At 41.7% G+C, this 24,757-nt stretch overlaps 1 protein-coding gene across 1 annotated transcript in view; it reads right to left on the reverse strand.

Moving 5' to 3' along the window:
* LOC143816267 (uncharacterized) overlaps positions 1-13,662 on the reverse strand; it is a 657,854-nt gene extending 644,192 nt beyond the window's left edge. Inside the window, exon 1 of the mRNA XM_077296442.1 lies at positions 13,563-13,662. Coding sequence (XP_077152557.1) covers positions 13,563-13,623 — 61 coding nt within the window. The 5' untranslated portion in view covers positions 13,624-13,662. The remainder of the gene's footprint in view (positions 1-13,562) is intronic.
* Between the last annotated feature and the right edge of the window lie 11,095 nt (positions 13,663-24,757).

The raw sequence follows: 24,757 nt of genomic DNA on the forward strand, positions 1-24,757 counted from the left end.
TGCCCCCAGAGTGTCCAAAGCCTAGATGTGGACACTTCCTCTGCTCGCCCTACAGTTCTGCCCTTGTGTATGCTCTGTCTGATTTCAAATGGGTTCCCCACTGAAGATCCCTAGATCATTATTATGTGTACAAGTGAATATTGTTTTGCATTCAAGAAATAAAACAATCAAGGGGCTGTGTACTTTATAAAAGTGAAAATAAAATTAGCCATCAATGAAACAATCCATCATGTCTACTTCACTAAACACCTTCCATTCAACACCGAATCTCCCATGAGGTGTGATAAGCATCTTGCCTCATGTAGTGGACTGAGGTATACCTCAGAGGATGGCATAATCCTCATGCTCCTGATTCTAATCAGCCACTCAGCTACAATCTCAGGCTGTTTTGTTCTGTAACAGGAGGATTGTACCTGCCCCATAGAGACATTATTCAGGCAATGAAAACCCACACAGAACATATGATGCTGCAGTGTTGGCTGGTCAGGAGCAGTCCTAATCAAACTCTATCCAGACTGCCGTAGCGTCATTACATTCTATGCAGGCAGACATGGCTTGAGTTACAGTGATTGTAAAACAGCACCCCAGTTACCCCTGAATGTATGTATGTATAAGACTGTATGTGTATCTGTGTGTTAAAGGGAACCTATCACCAGGTTTCTGCTACCTAATCTGAGAGCAGCATAATATAGGGGAAGAGATCCTGATTTCAATGGTGTTTAGTGTAGTTTTATACAATCACTGTTTATCAGCAGGACATTATCACTAGAGGACTAGTAGACCTGCTGCATTGTAGTCAAACTGCGCCCCCACCAGTAATTAGCAGCTTTCTTCTTGACATTTGTGCATACATGGAAGGAATATCACATTCCAATCACTGCACGTTCAATGACAGCAATTTAGAAATGACAACCTATATGAGCATAACCTCTTTGATTATCCCCTTAGGTAGATAAATTATTTTTCATAGATAGAGACATACTAGAATATCAGCAGAGCAAAAACAAACATCCCTGTGCAATATGTCTAAATTATGTTCTATAAACAATCATCAAATGAAGCAACAGGCCAAATTATAATAATTACCCGTCTTTGTAGACTAATTATGTTATCTCCTGCTAGCCAAGTACATGGCACATTTGCTAATAGATTTTTGAAGATTTATCATTATGTGCCAAGATAAGTTGCTTGTCAGACGACGATACCATAAGAATTGGTCTAGCTTACATCAGATCCATCCTGTCTACACACTCTTGTCGAAGAAAATTACAAGCGCTGATAAGGCAATTTCAAGTTTTTAAATGCTTTACAATTTATAATAACGGACATACGTATCCATGAAGAATGGTTGATAGATCTACCTAATTAAAATTCACCAAGATTTATTGGAATGCATTGGGGAAACCTACACCAAGCAAATAACATCCTAATGATAATTTGCAGCTCAATGTAAGCCACCTTCATATATTTTGATATTCTTAATAAATTGGGGTAATAGGACTAAGTGTAAAACAAAGCTGTGGTATTTTCAGCTAGCTGAATTGTAATATTTAAAATAAAATAACAATAAACACACAAAACTCAAAGTAACACGTATCAGAGTATTTGACTGAGTGCCACGCTCATTTGTAACCTTATCCCCTCTGTTGTAACACTATATACTTAATAAAAATAACTATAATATCTTTGTGATTCTAAGAAATACAGGAAATATTCTACTATCTGATGCTATGCATTTTTTTCATGGCATATAGGCAAAAAAAGTGAACAAAAAGAAAAATGGAAAGGGGTTAATTATCTTTAATTTACATGCTTGAAGGTAGAAGATGTAGTTAATATTTACTAACCAGCTTATGTTATTGTCCCACGTCAGCTCCACCGATTTTGGCCAAGCTGGGCAAAATTGGCATGAAAACACCAAAACAAAAACTTTGACACTTTTCAAAGCGACTTATGAATCACTTTGATGAATCAGGGCCTAAATGTACACACACATTTCTGCAGAATACACAGCATTGCTACATGCACAGTAGAAACACATAGCATTGCGGCAGATATAGTTGAGAACTTGAATTTATTCTGCTGTGCAATGGTGTGCTGTTGCATGTCCACTTTAGATTTCACTTCTGTCTTCTGCTAATCAGACAGATTAGTGTGCATTAAGGCTCATTCAGGGGTGCGATTTTCACGTACGAGTGCTATGTTCTGTTTGATGAATTCTGTCATGAATCACACTCTTTGAGTATCTCCAGGCTCTTTATTCACATCATGCCTCAACCTCCATTACATGAAACAAGTGAACAACAACATCCAACAAGTTGCAAACAAAGAATATAGAACACACATAAAAGTAGTGAGACCCCTAGAGGCCACATGAACATATAACATATTGCTACATCCTTTCTCTTTTAACTGGAGGAACAATAAAAGATACTAAACTAAAGTATACTATGACAAAGTTAGAAATTAACCTAGTACATCCAGTTAGATATAATCTTTGAGGTGCGCCGGCTTTTTGCTAATTCTGCCAGCTCTGGTAATATAAGATGTGTCCCTTTCTACATCTGGTATATCTGGTAGTTCTTCTGATATTGTCTGTCTCTGGCCAGAGTCCTCACCCTGATGGTCAGCTGTCACTGTTGGTGCCTGACTTGTACTTTCTGCCTCGTTGTCTTGGGTGTCTGGATACTGTTCAAAAGGCCATGAATCATCTCTTTCTCGCGTTTTCCTCAAATGTCTCCGATTCCTCCTTAGTCTTCTTCCGTCGTCTGTTAGAATTTCGTAGGACCGAGGTCCCAGTTTCTGGACAACCTTCGCCTTTTGCCAGTGTGTGTCAAATGTGCTGCTTGGCTGCAGCCGAATGTTGTCATTTCTCTGGAGCTCAGGCAGATCCTTTGCCGATTTATTGTAATAGAAAGCTTGCCTCGCTTGATTCTTCTGTAATTTAGCTTCGATGTTTCCCATCAGCTTTGGCTCTAACAGATGACACGCAGTTGGTACAAGTGTCTTTGTACGCCTACTCATGAGCCTCTGTGCCGGACTGCTGTCTAGGCCTTGGGTGGGTGTGTTTCTATGATCCAGTATAGACAGATATACATCAGCACCCGCCTGGTTAGCTTTCTGCATGAGTCTTTTGGCCGTTTTTACTGCTGACTCTGCTTTCCCATTACTCTGAGGATATCTCGGAGAAGACGTCTGGTGTTCAAATTCCCACTTCTTACTGAAAGTTTTGAATTCTTCCGACGTAAACTGTGCCGCATTGTCAGAGAAAACGATATCTGGAATGCCATACCTGGCAAAATGGGCCTTGAGTTTTTTAATCACTGTTCTCGCCCTTGTGTCCTGCACCAAATCAACCTCCCAGAAGTTAGAGAAATAGTCCACTGTAATCAGGTATTCTTTGTCATTCCATGTGAACAAGTCTGTTCCTATTTTTGACCAAGGCCTATGTGGAATTTCATGAGGTTGCAATGTCTCCTTTGGTTGCTTATCATTGCAGGATGCACATATTTCACATTGTGCTATGTAATTTTTTATGTGGTCATTCATTCCTGGCCAATAAACTGATTCTCGTGCACGACGTAGGCATCCTTCCATGCCTAAGTGAGAAGAGTGCAATGTTTTCAATATGTCTCTTCTGAGAACTGCAGGTATAACAGCCCTGTCTCCTTTAAAGATGATTCCTTGCTGCACTGACAATTCATCTCTTATGTGGAAGAATGGTGAGACTTCCCTCGGAGCATGCTGCTTGTATTTTGGCCAGCCCTGCAAGATGACAGTTTTTAAACTCTGGAGACTTTTATCCTTCTCTGTAAAAATCTGGATTTGCTTGACCTTTTCTTTTGACACTGCAAGGTAGTTACACATGTTGATGGTTTCAATGTCTTCCTCCTCATCATTTGTGCTAGGAAGGTAAGCTCTGCTTAGCGTATCTGCAATCAGTAAGTCTCTTCCTGGACAGTACCCGATGTCAACATCATATTTCTGAAGTCGCAACAGCATGCGCTGTAGTCTCTTTGGGGCATTTAGTAATGGTTTCTTTGTAATGCTCTCCAATGGTTTGTGATCCGACTGCACTGTTACCCGTCGACCATAGGTGTACTGGTGAAACTTCTCCATCCCAAATACCACAGCCAGTAGTTCCTTCTCAATCTGCGCATATCCCTGCTCTGTTGTTGTAAGGGCTCTGCTTGCAAATGTAATTGGCTGTTTGTTCTGCATTAATGTGGCTCCAAGGCCTTTTTCCAAAGCATCACATTGTACCACCACTTCTCGATCTGGATCGAAATACTTTAGGGTTGCTGTATCTGCAATGGCATTCTTTACTGCTCGGAAAGCAGTCTCCTGGCTTTCTGTCCATTCCCAGCGCACATCTTTGTGGGTTAGCTGTCTCAGTGGCTCACACATGTCTGACAGATGTCTGCAAAATTTTGAGAGATAATTCACCATGCCCAAAAATCGTTGTACTCCAGAAACATCAGTAGGGGTAGGCAAATCTTGTATTGCTCTCACCTTTTCAGGATCCACTCTGACCCCAGTTGAAGTCAGTCGATGACCAATATAGGCCACTTCTGTCATTTTCAATTTGAATTTGTCCAAATTCAGCTTTATGTTTTTTTCTCTGCATCTGACCAAAAATTGTATCATCTTCTGATCGTGATCCTTGACTGCAGATTCCATATTTTCACCTTCTCCCACTATCAGGATATCATCCGCTATTGTCTTCACTCCAGTAAGTCCTTCCAAAGCCTGCATCAATTTCTGCTGGAATATCTCTGGAGCAGGTTTTAGTCCCATGGGCATTTTCAGCCATTTAAAGCGTCCAAATGGTGAAGAAAATGTTGTCAATAAACTTGAATCTTCAGTCAGGGCCACATGCCAGAATCCATTTTTTACATCACATACAGAAAATATTTTAGCCTTTGATAAATCTGGTAGGACATCATCTAATGTTGGCATTGGGTAATGATTTCGTTTCAGCGACTTGTTGAGTGGCTTAGGATCAATACATATTCTTAACTTGCCCGATGGTTTCTGCGCTATGACCAAACTGCTGATCCAATCTGTGCTCTTATGGACTGGTGCTATCATGCCTCTTCTCTGTAGATCTTGCAGTTCTACTTTCAGCGGTTGCATTAAAGCTACAGGCACTCTTCTTGTGGGTAATCTGGTGGGCTGCACTGTGTTGTCAATTTCTAGCCTATATTTACCTTCAAAGCACCCATCACCTTCAAATACATCAGCATACTCTGCTTTTATTTTCTGCATGTCCAAGTTGTGCTCTGCATTTAGTTTTGGATTTTGTATATCCTGGGCAACTTCAACAGACATAATGTTCTGAGACTGTACTTTTATTAAGTCCATTGCCTGAACTGCTTTTACTCCCAGTAATGGTACATGGTTACCACCCCGTAACACGGTAAATTCAACTCTATAACTCTTTCTGTTACATGGGTTTCGTATTTTTAGCTTACATGTCCCCATTGGTTTCAGAACACTTTTGTTGTACATCACCAGTAACTTGTCAGTTGGCTCAATAGAAACCTGTTTGTTTAGCAGATCAAATGAAATTACATTGCAGCTTGCTCCACAATCCAGCTGAAATCTAATGGGCTTCTCCTCCAACAAGAATGTTGCATAAAGCTGCTTGGCATCCTTCACTACTGACTGCCCGACTACATTGACTTTCTCTGTTGTAGACTGCATTTGTAGCCATGTAATGTCCTCTGCACTGTCAGTGTCTGGTGTCACAGTGTGGAGCTGTCTGTACTGTTTGCCTCTTCCCTGCCTGCAGACAGCAGAGTAATTCTTCTTCTTGCCACATGACCTGCAGGTTTCCCCATATGCTGGACACTTGGTTTTGTCTCTCTCATGTCTTTTCCCACAATACTTGCAGTGGACAGTGTTTATAGGGTAGTCTGGTCCTGTCTTTCCTTTTATAGATACTGCATGTACCTTGTCATCATCATTCTCACTGGTGCCTGCCATCATCTTCAGGCTGTGCTGTGTGAGCTCCGCAGCCCTGCAGATTTGCATACATTTCTCTAAAGTCATGCCTTCCTCTCTCAGTAATCTTTCTTTGAGATGACTGTCCGTTATGCCACACACCATTCTGTCCTTGATTAGACTGTCCCTGATCTCTCCAAAGCCACATGTTTCTGCAAGTCTCCTCAGCTCTGTCAGATATCTGTCCACATTTTCACCATCCTCCTGATGTCTTGTGAAAAACTTATATCTTTCCACTGTCTCATTCTTCTTTGGGTCACAGTGTTTATCAAATGTCTGCACAATGTCTGCTAGGAGGAGGTTGTCTGTGTCTGGGAGCAAGGTGTGGGCTAATTCTCTGCCATTTTCCCCAATTAGGTAATAAAACAGCTTTACTTTCCGTTTGTCGTCAGTGGGGCCCACAGTCAGATCCACATACAGTGTAAACTCTTCCTTCCAATGTCTCCAGGTCTGGGACAGATTACATGAAGTGACATCCAGTCTCTGAGGGGGCTTCAGACCAGTCTCCATTTTGCTGTACTGTCAGGGAATCTGTACTTACAGTTGCAGTGATCTGTGCAGTTCCAGCCTCATATAAGCTCTGAGAATTTGTAGGTTCTGTGCCCGGCTGCCACCATGTTCTGTTTGATGAATTCTGTCATGAATCACACTCTTTGAGTATCTCCAGGCTCTTACATCAGATCCATCCTGTCTACACACTCTTGTCGAAGAAAATTACAAGCGCTGATAAGGCAATTTCAAGTTTTTAAATGCTTTACAATTTATAATAACGGACATACGTATCCGTGAAGAATGGTTGATAGATCTACCTAATTAAAATTCACCAAGATTTATTGGAATGCATTGGGGAAACCTACACCAAGCAAATAACATCCTAATGATAATTTGCAGCTCAATGTAAGCCACCTTCATATATTTTGATATTCTTAATAAATTGGGGTAATAGGACTAAGTGTAAAACAAAGCTGTGGTATTTTCAGCTAGCTGAATTGTAATATTTAAAATAAAATAACAATAAACACACAAAACTCAAAGTATAACACGTATCAGAGTATTTGACTGAGTGCCACGCTCATTTGTAACCTTATCCCCTCTGTTGTAACACTATATACTTAATAAAAATAACTATAATATCTTTGTGATTCTAAGAAATACAGGAAATATTCTACTATCTGATGCTATGCATTTTTTTCATGGCATATAGGCAAAAAAAGTGAACAAAAAGAAAAATGGAAAGGGGTTAATTATCTTTAATTTACATGCTTGAAGGTAGAAGATGTAGTTAATATTTACTAACCAGCTTATGTTATTGTCCCACGTCAGCTCCACCGATTTTGGCCAAGCTGGGCAAAATTGGCATGAAAACACCAAAACAAAAACTTTGACACTTTTCAAAGCGACTTATGAATCACTTTGATGAATCAGGGCCTAAATGTACACACACATTTCTGCAGAATACACAGCATTGCTACATGCACAGTAGAAACACATAACATTGTGGCAGATATAGTTGAGAACTTGAATTTATTCTGCTGTGCAATGGTGTGCTGTTGCATGTCCACTTTAGATTTCACTTCTGTCTTCTGCTAATCAGACAGATTAGTGTGCATTAAGGCTCATTCAGGGGTGCGATTTTCACGTACGAGTGCTATGTTCTGTTTGATGAATTCTGTCATGAATCACACTCTTTGAGTATCTCCAGGCTCTTTATTCACATCATGCCTCAACCTCCATTACATGAAACAAGTGAACAACAACATCCAACAAGTTGCAAACAAAGAATATAGAACACACATAAAAGTAGTGAGACCCCTAGAGGCCACATGAACATATAACATATTGCTACATGCTATCCATGTTTTTAATGGATAGCACTAGTACAGGTGATAGTCTATGCGGCCACTCACATCTTTTTCAAACCGAGTTTTCCATTGAGAATCGCAAAAACACGTCCTATTTTGATCTGAGGGTCAGATAAAAATTGTCAATGCAAGTCAATGGGTCCGTGAAAAAAATCGAAATTCAGTCTGATTTTTACAGACTATCAGAATGGAGAAGGTGGAGAAACATCTTATTTTTATTTCAACACGTATGAGAAAAAAAGGATGACTCTCAGACCACAACCTGATCAAACTCTGATCAAAGTCTGATCGGAATAATCTGTCCATTTTTCTTGTACGTGGAAAAATCAGAAGACTGAAAAATCCCTGAGGGAAAGAGACTTGGCAGTAGAGATGAACCTTTTAAGGTTCAGTTCGGCTATGTTCGCCAAACTTCCCAATGTTTGCCGTATAGTTTGCCGAAGAGTTCACTGAACATAACTGAACATAACTGAAATTCGATGGGAGGAAAAACCAAACACATAGGCAACACCTACCCCCTGTAGGTGTTGCCTATGTGTTTGGTTTTTCCTCCCATCGAATTTCAGTTATGTTCAGTTATGTTCGGTGAACTCTTCGGCAAACTATACGGCGAACATATACGGGACCAAAACTGCTCAAATTAGAGGCAGACACCAGGAAAAGTGGCATCAATTGACACATCAATTCCACTGTAAATAAATAATAAAATAAATTATTGTGGGTTCCCTGTATTTTTGATAACCAGCCAGGCAAAATTGACAGCTGTAGGTTGCAAGAACAAAGGGATCTTCACACTGATTTTTAAATCATTTAAATAACTAATTTAAAAAAAACAGCATGGGGTTCCCCCCATTGTTGACAACCAGCCAAGCTAAAGTTAACATTTCGGCGCTGGTACTCTCAGGCTGGTAAGGGGCCATGGAAATTGACCTAAACAGCCTAAACATAGCAGCCCGCAGCTTCCCCAGAAAAGGCGTATCTATTAGATGCACGAATTCTGGAGCTTTGCCCCGCTCTTCCCATTTGCCCTATGGCTGTGGCAAGTGGGGTTCATATTTGTTGGGTTGATGTCACCATTGTATTGTCTGGTGACAACAAGCACAGAGGTTAGTAATGGAGAGGCATCCATAAGATATCCCCATTACTAACCCCATAGTGATATTGTATAAAAAAAAAATACACCCAGAATAAAGTCCTTTATTTGAAATAATGACACAGACCCCTTTATTGACTTTAAATTAAACCATATTCACGTCATCGCCCAGTCCATTGAAGTCAATGTCCCCTGCAAATGAATTATAACCATATTCCTCACCTGTCCGAAGTGAAGAGATAATCCATAATGTCCCACGATGATCCTAATGACTTTGAGAGTAGTCACTGATGCAACTGCTCTACCCTGCAGCAGGCTACACACTGACACAAAAGGTAATGCAGTGCAGTGTGTAGCGCTAAGCTGAAGTGAGAAAATTCACCAGAGTTCATCAGCTGATGAGTCTTGGTGATCTCACTTATGGCACCACTGCTGCATGAGAACTTTTTCAGGCAACAGAGCCATAAGTGAGATCACTGGAGCTCATCAGCTGGTGAAATCCAGTGACCTCACTTATGGCACTTCAGCCCTACATACTGCAGGAGTGATTACATGCCCCTGTCAGTGTGTCGCCAGCTGCCAGGTTGAGCAGTCACATCAGCTGATGTGACTGCTTTATAAGTGTCTCAATTTTTTTTTTTTACAGAAGACAAGGGCTTCATCAATTAGGTGTAAGGTGAGTATACATTGTATTTCTTTTTTTTTTCAATATTTATTTCTTTATTTTAACTTTTTTTTTCTTTACTTTGAGCACAGGCGCCAGCTGATGACTACATCCATCAGCTGCCTCTTGCCCCCATTGTTATCAGTGACAGCAGACGTAGACTGATGGGAGTAGTAGTCTCTCATCAGCTCATGCCTCGATCATTTACCGAACTTTGGTAGACTTTTGACGATTTTGAGAAAAATGCTTGGGATTCCGAACACGAATCCGAATGTGTAACATTCATGCCGACTTTGAGATTGGCAAACGTTCTCCAAACAAGTTCACTCATCTCTGCTTGGCAGCTGCTCAGTTCTCTCTGGATCAAGAAGGATGCTGCATTAAGGCTCTGCTCAGTCACTAAGGAAGTTGACTGCAGGTTATAAGATGGACACACTTTTGAGAAATTGTGTTTTATTGTCCAAAAATATGGTAATTGGTTTTGGCATTCCTTTTTTGTGTATTGGAGTTGTGATTGCATTTTTAAACCTAGATCCCCTCATTTGGCCATGTCCTACTCTTTGATTTAGGCTCATAGCATAAAAGTATTTAATCCGAGGTATTTACTGGGAGTATTTCCTGCTGTACGCTACAGTGTTTTAATTATTTTACTCACCTATTTGGCCTCATTAATTCCACAGCGATTTACAGACATCAGAATCATTGTCCCCATTTGGGCTCACAATCTAAATTTCAAGTTATCTAAATCAGTATGTCATTGTAGTATAGACTTCTGTATGGAATGGAGCAATCTACCATACTATTCCATGCAGTAAGAAAGAAAAAAACTACATAAAATTGCCCTTGTCATTGTTGCAAAGGTTTAGTGGAAGCACTGACTCTGATCTCATTCATGATTTACATTGCAACCCTTCTTGCTCAGATTGGCTGCTATGCATAGATACAAACCCTTCAAGAAGCTTACAAAGTATGGTATGATAATGAATTACATGCAACTAAACCACCAATGGGAAGAAAAGCAATCAACTAGGCCTGGCTTCACACTACATTCGGCAAATCTAAACTTCTGTACAACTTTCTTCATAAAAAAGTTGGAATAGACTTGAGTACAGAAGAAAAAGGTTTATGTAAGTTTCCATTCATCTTGTACAAGGAAAATGTAATGCCTGCTTTTAATATAAAAAAGATATAAGGACAAGAGAAAGAGGGCAGATCTCTCCAGATTGTAGATGCTAAAATAGTTACTGAGCCAAATGAGCCTGAATAAGGCTGGGTTCACATTAAGTTCTAGCAGTCCGTTAGACGGACTGCGTTACACCGTGGCATAACGCGGTGTAACGCAGTTTGTTAACGCTGCCATTAAGTCCTATTTCGGGCGCATTGCTAGCGATGTGCCGTCATTGAGTGACGGACCCTTGTACGCGGGCTGCAGCATTTCCGGGTCCGTCACCGCTAGCGCAGATAGAGCATCTGCTAGCTCTATCTGCGCTAGCATGTCGGCACTTGCGTTAACGCAGCCCGTTTAATGCATGTGTTGAACGGGCTGCTTTAACGCAATGTGAACCTAGCCTAAGGAGGTATATAGAGGTCATCAATAATGATGTATACCTAAAAAATTACATAAATAGATTAAAATATACGTGATGACCTATTTGTCACGCAAGTTATAAATGGCATAAACCTTAGTTAACCACTTTGCCACTGTTTCCTTGTCGAACTGATGTATGTCGGGTATTATATGCTGATGTTGTGGGTATAGTTAGCTGTCAATCCAGTACAAACAGAAGCTTAGTGAGTGTCAGCGCTTCATCCCCAGGCTTGGATTGCTCCCCTCAATAAACACATTAGAGATGCATTGATATGTTGTGTTGGCTTAATATACTACTATCCATCTGCTATGGTGGCATACAGCCTGTTTGCTGTCTCAGACGGCCAAATGTGGTTCTTTTTGTTATATCTGTCTCATATAACTGCCAAGAATGAATTGCAATTAAAAATATTTTAAAGATCCGTTTAGCTGTACATCTACACTAACTTCAAGCACTGCATAAAGTATATTCCTTTATTTGCCAGAAATTTAGAGCAAGTAATTTAATCTATCTCAAATGAATGAATTCATTTGTAACGTTATTATTGCTCAGTAACATAAAGTTATGATAACTACCTGACATTCAGCACATTTTAACAAGGAATATTTTAGTTATACTGGATGTCAGTGGACTTCTGGTCTATACAAGCAAGTACAATTAAATTGTAGAAAAGGGCGTTTTTTAAGTGACTTTTCTTTTTTGTCTTGTGGTCTAGTTTACAATTTTTGCGGTGCCAAATCCATTAAAATGGTACATGTGATTCATGAATTTGGCGCAAAGTAAAAAATGGGCTTTTTTCTCGTCTTGAATTGTGCCAGCATATTGGCATACTCAAAATACACCAGAGGAGGGCTGGAGTGGAGATGCAACAAAGTTTGCAGATTTTTAAAAGGTTGCAGTTGATGAATCAGGCTAAAACATCTGGAAATTCTAGACTTCACCCACAAAATGAAAAAAAAAACATAAAATAGACTTAAAAAAGGAGCAAATAGAATAATGAATTGGATGCAAGCAAAAACAAAGGCACAAAACATGCAAAATTAGACAAAATAGGAGCAAATGCAATGATAAATTGGGGCCAAAGTGCATTAATATCAGGTTATTGTCATGCTTTTACTGTCTTTAAATGGAATCTGTCGGTCAATTCATGCTGCTTAAACCATGGTCAGCATTAATTAGACATTGCTGCCAGAAATGTTGTGAAGCTGCAGCGCTAACCTGGTCATTTATGCGGGGGGGTGAATTATTTTTAATTATGTGAGACGTATTGTTCATTTGTTCAGTAGGTCACGAGACATGAGCCATTGTTTCATGTGAGACTGTCCATTGACTTTTCTTGAATGTTAATTTGTGGAATGCCTGCTGATTATGTATTGCATCAGTCCCGTGCGTTGTACTAGTCTGCACAACTTGGAAAACAAATATGCAGGCTAATGAAACAATCAACCAATGAGGGATTACATCCCCCCACCTTCCTCCAATCCTATGAGAGAATGCCCTGAATGAGAGCTGTAGATATAAAAGGTATCCATCTCTGTTTTCAAAGAGACTCCACAGGACATCAGCCAAAGGAAAAACGGCTCCAGCTTATGGAATACAGATCTGCTCCACTGCCAATCACTGAACCCATAAAGACATTTGGAGAACCCAGGTTGGGAAAATCAGGTCACCTGGCTGCAAACCTCACTGTGCTCGGTCAGTTTCCTAAACTTGCTGCTACCTCCTCTCTGTGGGTGTCCAACAAAAGTGGGTTGCTACTGGTTGGGGTAGTTGGACCTGGATGCTCTGAAGTTGCAGTGTTTCTAATCCGCGAGCCAATGGAAGAGTGAGACTGTCATTTGCACCACCTTGTGTACTTGCTAGGAATATACTATATGTTGTTGACTGTTGGTGATCAAATAAAATATTACTGCAGTGTGTTATCCTCACCTTGTGTTGTGTGAGTAGGATTCTGCCACGGGGAAGAAGTATGTGGGCAGTGGGCAGTGGAAAGAGCACGGGCTCATGCGGTCCTTCTAAAGACATCTAGGCTAGTGGACAAGAGCACCCACTGAATCATGTCTCTACATATGTTTTCTCTGCATCTCTCTGCACGGCTCTAGTTGATTGACAGGTTTCTCCTATGTGTGTGCAAAGGTAGAGACCTGTGAAACAGCTAGAGCAGCGCAGGAAGAAGCCGATCAGGGACAGCACTGGACTAGTCAGGTCTCTCCCAATAGTTCCCAGCCAGCTCTTCAAACTTTTTTTCTCTGAAAGAAGAGTTTTAGAGAAAAACATGCCTGGCTGCAATTAGGCAGCATGAATCGAGTGACAGGTTCCCATTAATCTGGTAATTATGCTTTAAATACCTTTCAGAAGGAGCTTTGCTTCAAGAATAAACCTGACGGGAAATTCACCAACTCCAACCATTCGAAAGCAGTTCAGAAGGTTATCAGGCAGCTTATACGAGCTAGAGCAGTCGTCTGTAGACAATGTGGCCCTAGGAGGCCTAAAGTTAAATAAAGCGGAATACAACAAAAGTAAGTTACAGATCTCTGTATGGTAACAAAACAAATGTATGTAAGAAAAAAGCATTATTATCATCATTCCTGGCATATAATGATTAGCAACTGTCAATGGAATCGAAACAACCATAAAGTAAAAAATATCAATCAAGACTGTATTATACTGGATACAATATGTTAAGAAGTGAGAATACACTGTCCATGACAAGGCAGTAAAATCCATCCATCCATCAAAGTATCAATCCATTCTTCACAAAGACAGGCTAAACATTTGACTCCACTATATACAGTAGTGACATATAACACCTACTATGCCACATTGCTTAAAGCATTATTAACCCCTTAGTGACAGAGCCAATTTGGTACTTAATGACTGAGCCAATTTTTACAATTCTGACCACTGTCACTTTATGAGGTTATAACTCTGGAACGCTTTAACGGATCCCGCTGATTCTGAGAATGTTTTTTCGTGACATATTGTACTTCATGGTAGTGGTAACATTTCTTCGATATTACTTGCAATTATTTATGAAAAAACAGAAATATGGCAAAAAAATTTAAAATTTAGCAATTTTCAAACTTTGAATTTTTATGCCCTTAAATCGGAGAGATATCTCACACAAAATAGTTAATAAATAACATTTCCCACATGTGTACTTTACATCAGCACAATTTTGGAAACAAAATTTTTTTTGTTAGGAAGTTATAAGGGTTAAAAATTGACCAGCAATTTCTCATTTTTACAACAAAATTTACAAAACCATTTTTTTTAGGGACCATCTCACATTTAAAGTCACTTTGAGGGGTGTACATGACAGAAAATACCCAAACTTGACAGCATTCTAAAAACTGCACCCCTCAAGGTGCTCAAAACCACATTCAAGAAGTTTATTAACCCTTGACGTGCTTCACAGCAACTGAAACAATGTGGAAGGAAAAAAATAACATTTAACTTTTTTTTGCAAACATTTTACTTCAGAACCAATTTTTTTTATTTTCACAAGTGTAAAAAGAAAAAATGAACCACAAAATTTGTTGTTCAATTTCTCCTGAATACGCAGATGTTCAATTTCTCCTGAATACGCAGATACCCCATATGTGGGGGTAAACCATTGTTTAGGCGCACGGCAGGGCTTGGAAGAGAAGGAGCGCCATTTGACTTTTTCAATGCAGAATTGGCTGGAATTGAGATCATACGCTATGTCGCATTTGGAGAGCCCCTGATGTGACTAAACAGTGGAAACCCCCCACAAGTGACACCATTTTGGAAACTAGACCCCTTAAGGAACTTATCTAGATGTGTGGAGAGCACTTTGAACCCCCAAGTGCTTCACAGAAGTTTATAATGTAGAGCCGTGAAAATAAAAAAAAATCAAATTTTTTACACAAAAATGATCTTTTTGCCCACAAATTCTTATTTTCACAAGGGTAACAGGAGAAATTAGACCATGAAAGTTGTGGGGCAATTTCTCCTGAGTATGGTGATACCCTATATGTGGGGGTAAACCGATGTTTGGGCGCACGGCAGAGCTTGGAAGAGAAGGAGCACCGATTGACTTTTTCAATGCAGAATTGGCTGGAATTGAGATCGGACGCCATGTCGCGTTTGAAGAGACCCTGATGTGCCTAAACAGTAGAAACCCCCCACAAGTAACACCATTTTGGAAACTAGACCCGTTAAGGAACTTGACTAGATGGGTGGTGAGCACTGTAAACCCCCAGGTGCTCCACAGAAGTTTATAACGTAGAGCCTTGAAAATAAAAAATCGCATTTTTTCTACAAAAATGATCTTTTCGCCCCCAAATTTTTATTTTCACAAGGGTAACAGGAGAATTTAGGCCAGGAAAGTTGTTGTGCAATTTGCCCTGAGTATGCCGATACCCTATATGTGGGGGTAAACCACAGTTTGGGGCGCATGGCAGAGCTTGGAAGAGAAGGAGTTCTGTTTGACTTTTTCAATGCAGAATTGGCTGGAATTGAGATCGGACGCCATGTCGCGTTTGGAGAGCCCCTGATGTGCCTAAACAGTGGAAACTCCCCACAAGTGACCCCATTTTGGAAACTAAACCCATTAAGTAACTTATCTAGATGTGTGGTGAGCACTTTGAACCCCCAAGTGCTTCACAGAAATTTATAACGTAGAGCTGTGAAAATAAAAAATCCTTTTTTTTCCCTCAAAAATTATTTTTTAGCTCACAATTTTTTATTTTCTCAAGGGTAACAAGAGAAATTGGACCCCAAAATTTGTTGTCCAGTTTGTCCTGAGTACGCTAATACCCCATATGTGGGGGGGACCACTGTTTGGGCACATATCAGGGCTCGGAAGGGAAGTAGTGACGTTTTAAAATGCAGACTTTGATGGAATGGTCTGCGGGCGTCATGTTGCATTTGCAGAGCTCCTGATGTACCTAAACAGTAGAAACCCCCCACAATTGACCCCATTTTGGAAACTAGACCCCCCAAAGAGCTTATCTAGATGTGTGGTGAGCACTTTGAACCCCCAACTGCTTCACAGAAGTTTATAATGTAGAGCCATGAAAATAAAGAAAATCATATTTTTTCAACAAAAATGATCTTTTCACCCCCAGATTTTTACTTTCACAAGGGTAACAGGAGAAATTGGACCCCAAAATTTATTGTGCAATTTATGCTGAGTACGCTGATACCCCATATGTGGGGGAGGACCACTGTTGGGCGAATGGCAGAGCTCGGAGGGGAAGGCGCGCCGTTTTGGAATGCAGACTTTGATAGAATGGTCTGCGGGCGTTATGTGGCGTTTGCCCCTGATGTACCTAAACAGTAGAAACCTGTTGTGGATTCTGTTTTTGGGCTCCCTCTGGTGGTTCCAACTGGTGCTGGGTGACTTTGGTGGGTTGCGGTTTCTGGTTTCCACCTGTCCATCAGAGGCTGGGTGTTTCCTATTTAACCTGGCTTCCCTGTCTTTCCCTTGCCGGCTATCAATGTTCTCAGATGTTCTCAGTTTGGTTCTGACTACCTGCTTCCAGATCTCTCAGGATAAGCTAAGTTATGCTTTTCAGTTGTTTTGTTTTTTTGTCCAGCTTGCTAAATATTACTCTATGCTAGTTGGAAGCTCTAGTGGGCTGAGGTGCTCCCCATGTGCCATGAGTTGGCACATGGGTGCTTGTAATCTCAGGATGGTTTTTGATTAGGGTTTTTTGCTGACCGCTCAGACCCCTTTTGTATCATTCTGCTTTCTAGTTATAGCGGGCCTCGTTTTGCTAACTCTATTTTCATATCTATGTGTGTGCCTTCCTCTCATTTTCACCGTCAATACATGTGGGGGGCAACTATACCTTTGGGGTTTATTTCTCTGGAGGCAAGCTAGGTCTTTATTTCCTCTGCAGTGCTAGTTAGCTCTTAGGCTGGCGCGAAGCGTCTAGAATCAACGTAGGCACGCTCCCTGGCTATTTCTAGTTGTGTTTGTCAGGAGTAGGGCAGCGGTCAGCCCAGGTTCCATCACCCTAGAGCTCGTCCGTTATTTATGTTATTTTTGCTTGTCCAGTGCGATCCCCTAGCCATTGGGATCCATAACAGTATAGCCGGCCCACAAAGTGTTAATTGTTTGGGCTGAAGCAGGAGAAAAAGAAGTGTTGAATGGAAATTTTTTTTTTTTTTTTTCCCTCAGAGTTTTGCTGCCTAGCCTTTAATTGCTGTCTAGCTGCTTCTTACCTCCTCTTAACCCTTGAATGGCTCTGACCTTAGCTGTTTAACATGGATGTCCAGAGTTTGGCTTCCAGCCTGAATAATCTCGCTGCAAAAGTTCAAAACATACAGGATTTTGTTGTTCACACTCCCATGTCTGAACCTAGAATTCCTATTCCAGAGTTTTTTTCTGGAGATAGATCTACCTTCCTGAATTTCAGGAACAATTGCAAATTGTTTCTTTCTTTGAAATCTCGCTCCTCTGCAGACCCTGCTCAGCAGGTTAAGATTGTAATATCTTTCCTGCGGGGCGACCCTCAGAATTGGGCATTTGCATTGGCACCAGGGGATCCTGCATTGCTCAGTGTGGATGCGTTTTTTCTGGCACTGGGATTGCTCTATGAGGAACCTAACCTGGAGATTCAGGCTGAAAAGGCTTTATTAGCCCTCTCTCAGGGGCATGATGAAGCGGAAGTATATTGTCAAAAATTTCGGAAATGGTCGGTACTTACAGAGTGGAATGAGTGCGCACTGGCTGCAAACTTCAGAGATGGTCTTTCTGAGGCCATTAAGGATATTATGGTGGGGTTCCCTGCGCCTACAGGTCTGAATGAGTCTATGGCTATGGCCATTCAGATTGATCGGCGTTTATGGGAGCGCAAACCTGTGCACCAGTTGGCGGTGTCTTCTGAACAGGCACCTGAGACTATGCAATGTGATAGAATTCAGTCCAGAAGTGAACGGCAAAATTATAGGCGGAAAAATGGATTGTGTTTTTATTGTGGTGATTCAGCTCATGTTATATCAGCATGCTCTAAACGCACAAAAAAGGTTGATAAATCTTTTGCCATTAGTACTCTGCAGTCTAAGTTCATTTTGTCTGTAACTCTGATTTGTTCACTGTCATCCATTTCCGTCGATGCTTATGTGGATTCGGGCGCTGCCCTGAGTCTTATGGATTGGTCATTTGCCAAACGCTGCGGTTTTAGTCTGGAGCCTCTGGAAGTTCCTATCCCTTTAAAAGGAATTGACTCTACACCATTGGCTATGAATAAACCGCAGTACTGGACACAAGTGACCATGCGCATGACTCCCGTTCATCAGGAGGTGATTCACTTCCTTGTACTGTATAATTTACATGATGTACTAGTGCTTGGTCTGCCATGGTTACAAACTCATAATCCAGTCCTGGATTGGAAAACAATGTCTGTGTTAAGCTGGGGATGTCAGGGGGTTCATGATGATGCACCTCTGATTTCAATCGCTTCATCTACTCCTTCTGAGGTCCCTGCGTTTTTGTCTGACTATCGGGATGTTTTTGAGGAGCCTAAGCTCAATTCGCTCCCTCCTCATAGGGATTGTGACTGTGCTATAGAATTAATTCCTGGCAGTAAGTTCCCTAAGGGTCGTTTATTTAATCTGTCAGTGCCAGAGCATACTGCTATGCGGAATTATATTAAGGAGTCCTTGGAAAAGGGACATATTCGTCCATCTTCGTCCCCTCTGGGAGCAGGTTTTTTTTTCGTGGCTAAAAAAGATGGTTCCCTGAGGCCTTGTATAGATTATCGCCTTCTGAATAAGATTACAGTCAAATATCAGTATCCATTGCCATTATTGACTGATTTGTTTGCTCGCATTAAGGGGGCTAGGTGGTTCACTAAGATAGATCTTCGCGGTGCGTATAATCTTGTGCGGATAAAGCAGGGTGATGAGTGGAAAACCGCATTTAATACGCCTGAGGGCCATTTTGAGTATTTGGTAATGCCTTTTGGACTTTCTAATGCTCCTTCAGTCTTTCAGTCCTTTATGCACAATATTTTCCGTGAATATCTGGATAAGTTTATGATTGTGTATTTGGATGATATTTTGGTGTTTTCTGATGACTGGGAGTCTCATGTTCTACAGGTCAGGAAGGTGTTTCAAGTTCTGCGGGCCAATTCTCTGTTTGTGAAGGGCTCGAAATGTCTCTTCGGAGTCCAGAAGATTTCTTTTTTGGGGTACATTTTTTCTCCTTCTACTATTGAGATGGATCCAGTCAAGGTTCAGGCGATTTGTGACTGGACACAACCTACATCTGTTAAGAGTCTTCAGAGGTTCTTGGGTTTTGCTAATTTTTATCGTCGGTTCATTGCTAATTTTTCCAGTGTTGTTAAACCTTTGACTGATTTGACTAAAAAGGGTGCTGATGTTGCTAATTGGTCTCCTACGGCTGTGGAGGCCTTTCAGGAACTTAAGCGCCGGTTTTCTTCTGCTCCTGTGTTATGTCAACCAGATGTTTCACTTCCTTTTCAGGTTGAGGTTGATGCTTCCGAGATTGGAGCGGGGGCGGTTTTGTCACAGAGAAGTTCCGATGGCTCGGTGATGAAGCCATGTGCGTTCTTTTCTAGAAAATTCTCGCCCGCCGAGCGCAATTATGATGTGGGTAATCGGGAGCTTTTGGCCATGAAGTGGGCATTTGAGGAGTGGCGTCATTGGCTTGAGGGTGCTGGACATCGTGTGGTGGTCTTGACTGATCACAAAAATCTGATTTACCTTGAGTCTGCCAGGCGTCTGAATCCTAGACAGGCTCGTTGGTCGTTGTTTTTTTCTCGTTTCAATTTTGTGGTTTCATACCTGCCAGGTTCAAAGAATGTGAAGGCAGATGCTCTTTCCAGGAGTTTTGTGCCTGACTCTCCTGGAGACTCTGGGCCTACTGGTATCCTTAGGGATGGGGTAATATTGTCCGCCGTCTCCCCAGACTTGCGACGTGCATTGCAGGAGTTTCAGGCGGATAAACCTGATCGTTGTCCATCAGAAAGACTGTTTGTTCCGGATGATTGGACCAGTAGAGTCATCTCCGAGGTCCATTCTTCTGTGTTGGCTGGTCATCCGGGAATATTTGGTACTAGAGACTTGGTGGCCAGGTCTTTTTGGTGGCCTTCCTTGTCAAGGGATGTGCGTACCTTTGTGCAGTCTTGTGAAGTGTGTGCTCGGGCTAAGCCTTGCTGTTCTCGGGCCAGTGGGTTGTTGTTATCCTTGCCTATCCCGAAGAGGCCTTGGACGCACATTTTCATGGATTTTATTTCAGATCTCCCTGTCTCACAGAAAATGTCCGTTATCTGGGTTGTGTGTGACCGCTTTTCTAAGATGGTTCATTTGGTACCCTTGCCTAAGTTGCCTTCCTCCTCTGTGTTGGTCCCTTTATTTTTTCAGAACGTGGTTCGTTTGCATGGGATTCCGGAGAATATCGTTTCTGACAGGGGATCCCAGTTTGTGTCTAGATTTTGGCGGACGTTTTGTGCTAAGATGGGCATTAATTTGTCTTTCTCGTCTGCATTCCATCCTCAGACGAATGGCCAGACGGAGCGAACTAATCAGACCTTGGAAACTTATTTAAGGTATTTTGTTTCTGCTGATCAAGATGACTGGGTTGCCTTTTTGCCACTGGCCGAATTTGCCCTTAATAATCGGGCTAGTTCTGCTACTTTGGTTTCTCCTTTCTTTTGTAATTCGGGGTTTCATCCTCGTTTTTCCTCTGGTCAGGTGGAGCCTTCGGATTGTCCTGGAGTGGACGTGGTGGTGGACAGGCTACATCAGATTTGGAATCAGGTGGTGGACAATTTGAAGTTGTCTCAGGAGAAGGCTCAGCAGTTTGCTAATCGCCGTCGCCGCGTGGGTCCCCGACTTCGTGTTGGGGACTTGGTGTGGTTGTCTTCTCGTTTTGTCCCTATGAAGGTCTCTTCTCCCAAGTTCAAGCCTCGGTTCATCGGTCCTTATAAGATCTTGGAGATTCTTAACCCTGTATCTTTTCGTTTGGATCTCCCAGCATCGTTTGCTATTCATAACGTGTTCCATCGGTCGTTATTGCGGAGGTATGAGGTGCCCGTTGTTCCTTCGGTTGAGCCTCCTGCTCCGGTGCTGGTGGAGGGAGAATTGGAGTATGTTGTTGAGAAGATCTTGGATTCTCGTGTTTCCAGACGTAAACTCCAGTATTTGGTTAAGTGGAAGGGTTATGGTCAGGAGGATAATTCCTGGGTGGTCGCCTCTGATGTTCATGCGACTGATTTGGTCCGCGCCTTCCATAGAGCTCATCCTGATCGCCCTTGGGGTTCTCGTGAGGGTTCGGTGACCCCTCCTCAGGGGGGGGGTACTGTTGTGGATTCTGTTTTTGGGCTCCCTCTGGTGGTTACAACTGGTGCTGGGTGACTTTGGTGGGTTGCGGTTTCTGGTTTCCACCTGTCCATCAGAGGCTGGGTGTTTCCTATTTAACCTGGCTTCCCTGTCTTTCCCTTGCCGGCTATCAATGTTCTCAGATGTTCTCAGTTTGGTTCTGACTACCTGCTTCCAGATCTCTCAGGATAAGCTAAGTTATGCTTTTCAGTTGTTTTGTTTTTTTGTCCAGCTTGCTAAATATTACTCTATGCTAGTTGGAAGCTCTAGTGGGCTGAGGTGCTCCCCATGTGCCATGAGTTGGCACATGGGTGCTTGTAATCTCAGGATGGTTTTTGATTAGGGTTTTTTGCTGACCGCTCAGACCCCTTTTGTATCATTCTGCTTTCTAGTTATAGCGGGCCTCGTTTTGCTAACTCTATTTTCATATCTATGTGTGTGCCTTCCTCTCATTTTCACCGTCAATACATGTGGGGGGCAACTATACCTTTGGGGTTTATTTCTCTGGAGGCAAGCTAGGTCTTTATTTCCTCTGCAGTGCTAGTTAGCTCTTAGGCTGGCGCGAAGCGTCTAGAATCAACGTAGGCACGCTCCCTGGCTATTTCTAGTTGTGTTTGTCAGGAGTAGGGCAGCGGTCAGCCCAGGTTCCATCACCCTAGAGCTCGTCCGTTATTTATGTTATTTTTGCTTGTCCAGTGCGATCCCCTAGCCATTGGGATCCATAACAGAAACCCCCCACAAGTGACCCCATTTTGGAAACTAGACCCCTCCAAGGAACTTATCTAGATGTGTGGTGAGCACTTTGAAAACCCAAGTGCTTCACAGAAGTTTATAATGCAGAGTCGTGAAAATATATATTTTTTTCCACAAAAATGATTTTTTTAGCCCCCAATTTTTTATTTTCCCTAGGGTAACAGGAGTTGTTCTGAGTATGCTGATACCCCATATATGGGGGGGACCACTGTTTGGGCACACATCAGGGCTCGGAAGGGAAGTAGTGACGTTTTAAAATGCAGATTTTGATGGAATGGTCTGCGGGTGTCATGTTGCATTTTCAGAGCCCCTGATGTACCTAAACAGTAGAAACCCCCCACAAGTGACCCTATTTTGGAAACTAGACCCCCCAAGGAACTTATCTAGATATCTGATGAGCATTTTGAACACCCAAGTGCTTCACAGAAGTTTGACGCAGAGCCATGAAAATAAAAAATCTTTTTTTTCCCCACAAAAATGATTTTTTTTTAGCCCCCAATTTTTTTATTTTTGCAAGGGTAACAGGAGAAACTGGACCGCAAAAGTTGTTGTCCAATCAGTCCTGAATACGCTGATACCCCATATGTGGGGGTAAACCACTGTTTGGGTGCACGGCAGAGTTCAGAAGAGATGGAGCACCAATTGACTTTTTGAACGCAAAATTGGCTGTCGCGTTTGGAGACCCCCTGATGTACCTAAACAGTGGAAACCCCCCAATTCTAACTCCAACCATAACCCCAGCACACCCCTAATGCTAATCCCAACCCAATCCATAACCCTAATCAAAACCCTAACCCCAAAACACTTTTAACCCTATTCCCAACCCTAACCATAACCCTAACCACAACCCTAATGCCAAAACACCCCTAACCGTAATCCCAACCCTCGCATCGGGGGAGATGGGTGAGTAACGGGGGGCTATCGGGGACCCCATTTCTCTGTACTCTGATGTGTGATCACATAGGAGGACAGAGAAATTAAATGGGAAATCGCGGTTTGTTTGTTTTTGCGGCAGCCGGTAAACGGTTATTTAACGGCGATCACAACCTGGGGGTCGGTAAAAACCGACCCGAATCATGTTCTCTGGGGTCTCGGCTACCTCTGGCAACCGAGACCCCAGAGAAATTCCGACTCTGGGGGGCGCTATACACTTTTTCCACAGCGCCCTTAATTAACGGCGCTGTGGTTTAAGTACCTTTAACTGCTGCCCTTAAAAGGCGTATTGGCGGTCGTTAAGGGGTTATGATGTCAACCAATATAGTGAGTAAACCTTTTTGTTATGAATGAAGGATAGACTTGCTTGCTTTTCATTATTTAATATAATAAAGTTATACTTTATTACGTGTTCAGCCAGATGCAAACACAGATCTAGGTTATTCAGAATAATGGCCTTCTCTATTTCGGCATCTTTCTAAATGATAAACTAAGGGTTCAAATATCTGCTCGTACAAAAATGTATACCGTCTGGCCACGTTCAGATGTTCAGTATTTGTTCAGTATGTTACACCAGTATTTGTAAGCCAAAACCAGGAGTGGGTGAGAAATACAGAAGTGGTGACCTGTTTCTATTATACTTTTCCTCTGAATGTTCCATTCTTGGTTTTGGCTTACAAATACTGATGTAAAATACTGACCATATGCTGAACGTGTTAAAGTGGCATTTATGTACTGTAGTTATTTTCCGACTTCTTTTTTTAGTTTGCCAATACTGGGAACATTAGACATGAAAGTCTTTCTTTAGCTTTGGGGCTTATACATCTCTGAGCTCTCCAAATGTAAAACAGATTGCAAACAGATCGTTGCAGGTCAATGGAGTAGTTCACGTGAGTGTTTTTACAGACCGATGGGACGCATCTAAAAGAATTGAAGCATGCACCAGTCTGATCCACTTTTTGGATAAGACTTACCTATTAAACTCATTGGGTTTGTTAAAAAAAGCAATTCTATATATGCCATAGAGATCCATTTTTTATTTATCCATTGCAATTATTAACGTAGACAACTGTATTTGACTTTTTATAATTTTTTAAATTGCTGATATATAAAATGGATGCTATACCGTTGTAGAGAATAGACATACAGATAGCATACAGATGACACTACAAATGTAAAATTATCCATTATTTTTTATATGAAAAATGGATAATTTTACATATTCTCGTCTGAACTCAGCCTTAAATAAAGATGGGAATTAGAGCGTGGCAAATTTCTCAACTTTTAAAGAGGTTATCCACTACGATCACATTGATGACCTATCTGTAGGATAGATTATCGATGTCTATTAGGTGTTCGAAACCAGGCAAACCCTCTGATCAGCTGTTATCGGTGTCAGCGGCAGCCGCTGACGGCCGGAAGTTCTCACTTGCCGAGTTCTTCCGTCTACTTGCAGTGTCTTGGGGCTTGGTGCTGAACATCCGCCTCCTATTCAAATCAGAGGTGCCACTACAAGTAGAAGGAGCAACTCGGTAAGTGG

The sequence above is a fragment of the Ranitomeya variabilis genome, chromosome 3, assembly GCF_051348905.1.
Source record: "Ranitomeya variabilis isolate aRanVar5 chromosome 3, aRanVar5.hap1, whole genome shotgun sequence".
Classification (NCBI taxonomy): Eukaryota; Metazoa; Chordata; class Amphibia; order Anura; family Dendrobatidae; genus Ranitomeya; species Ranitomeya variabilis.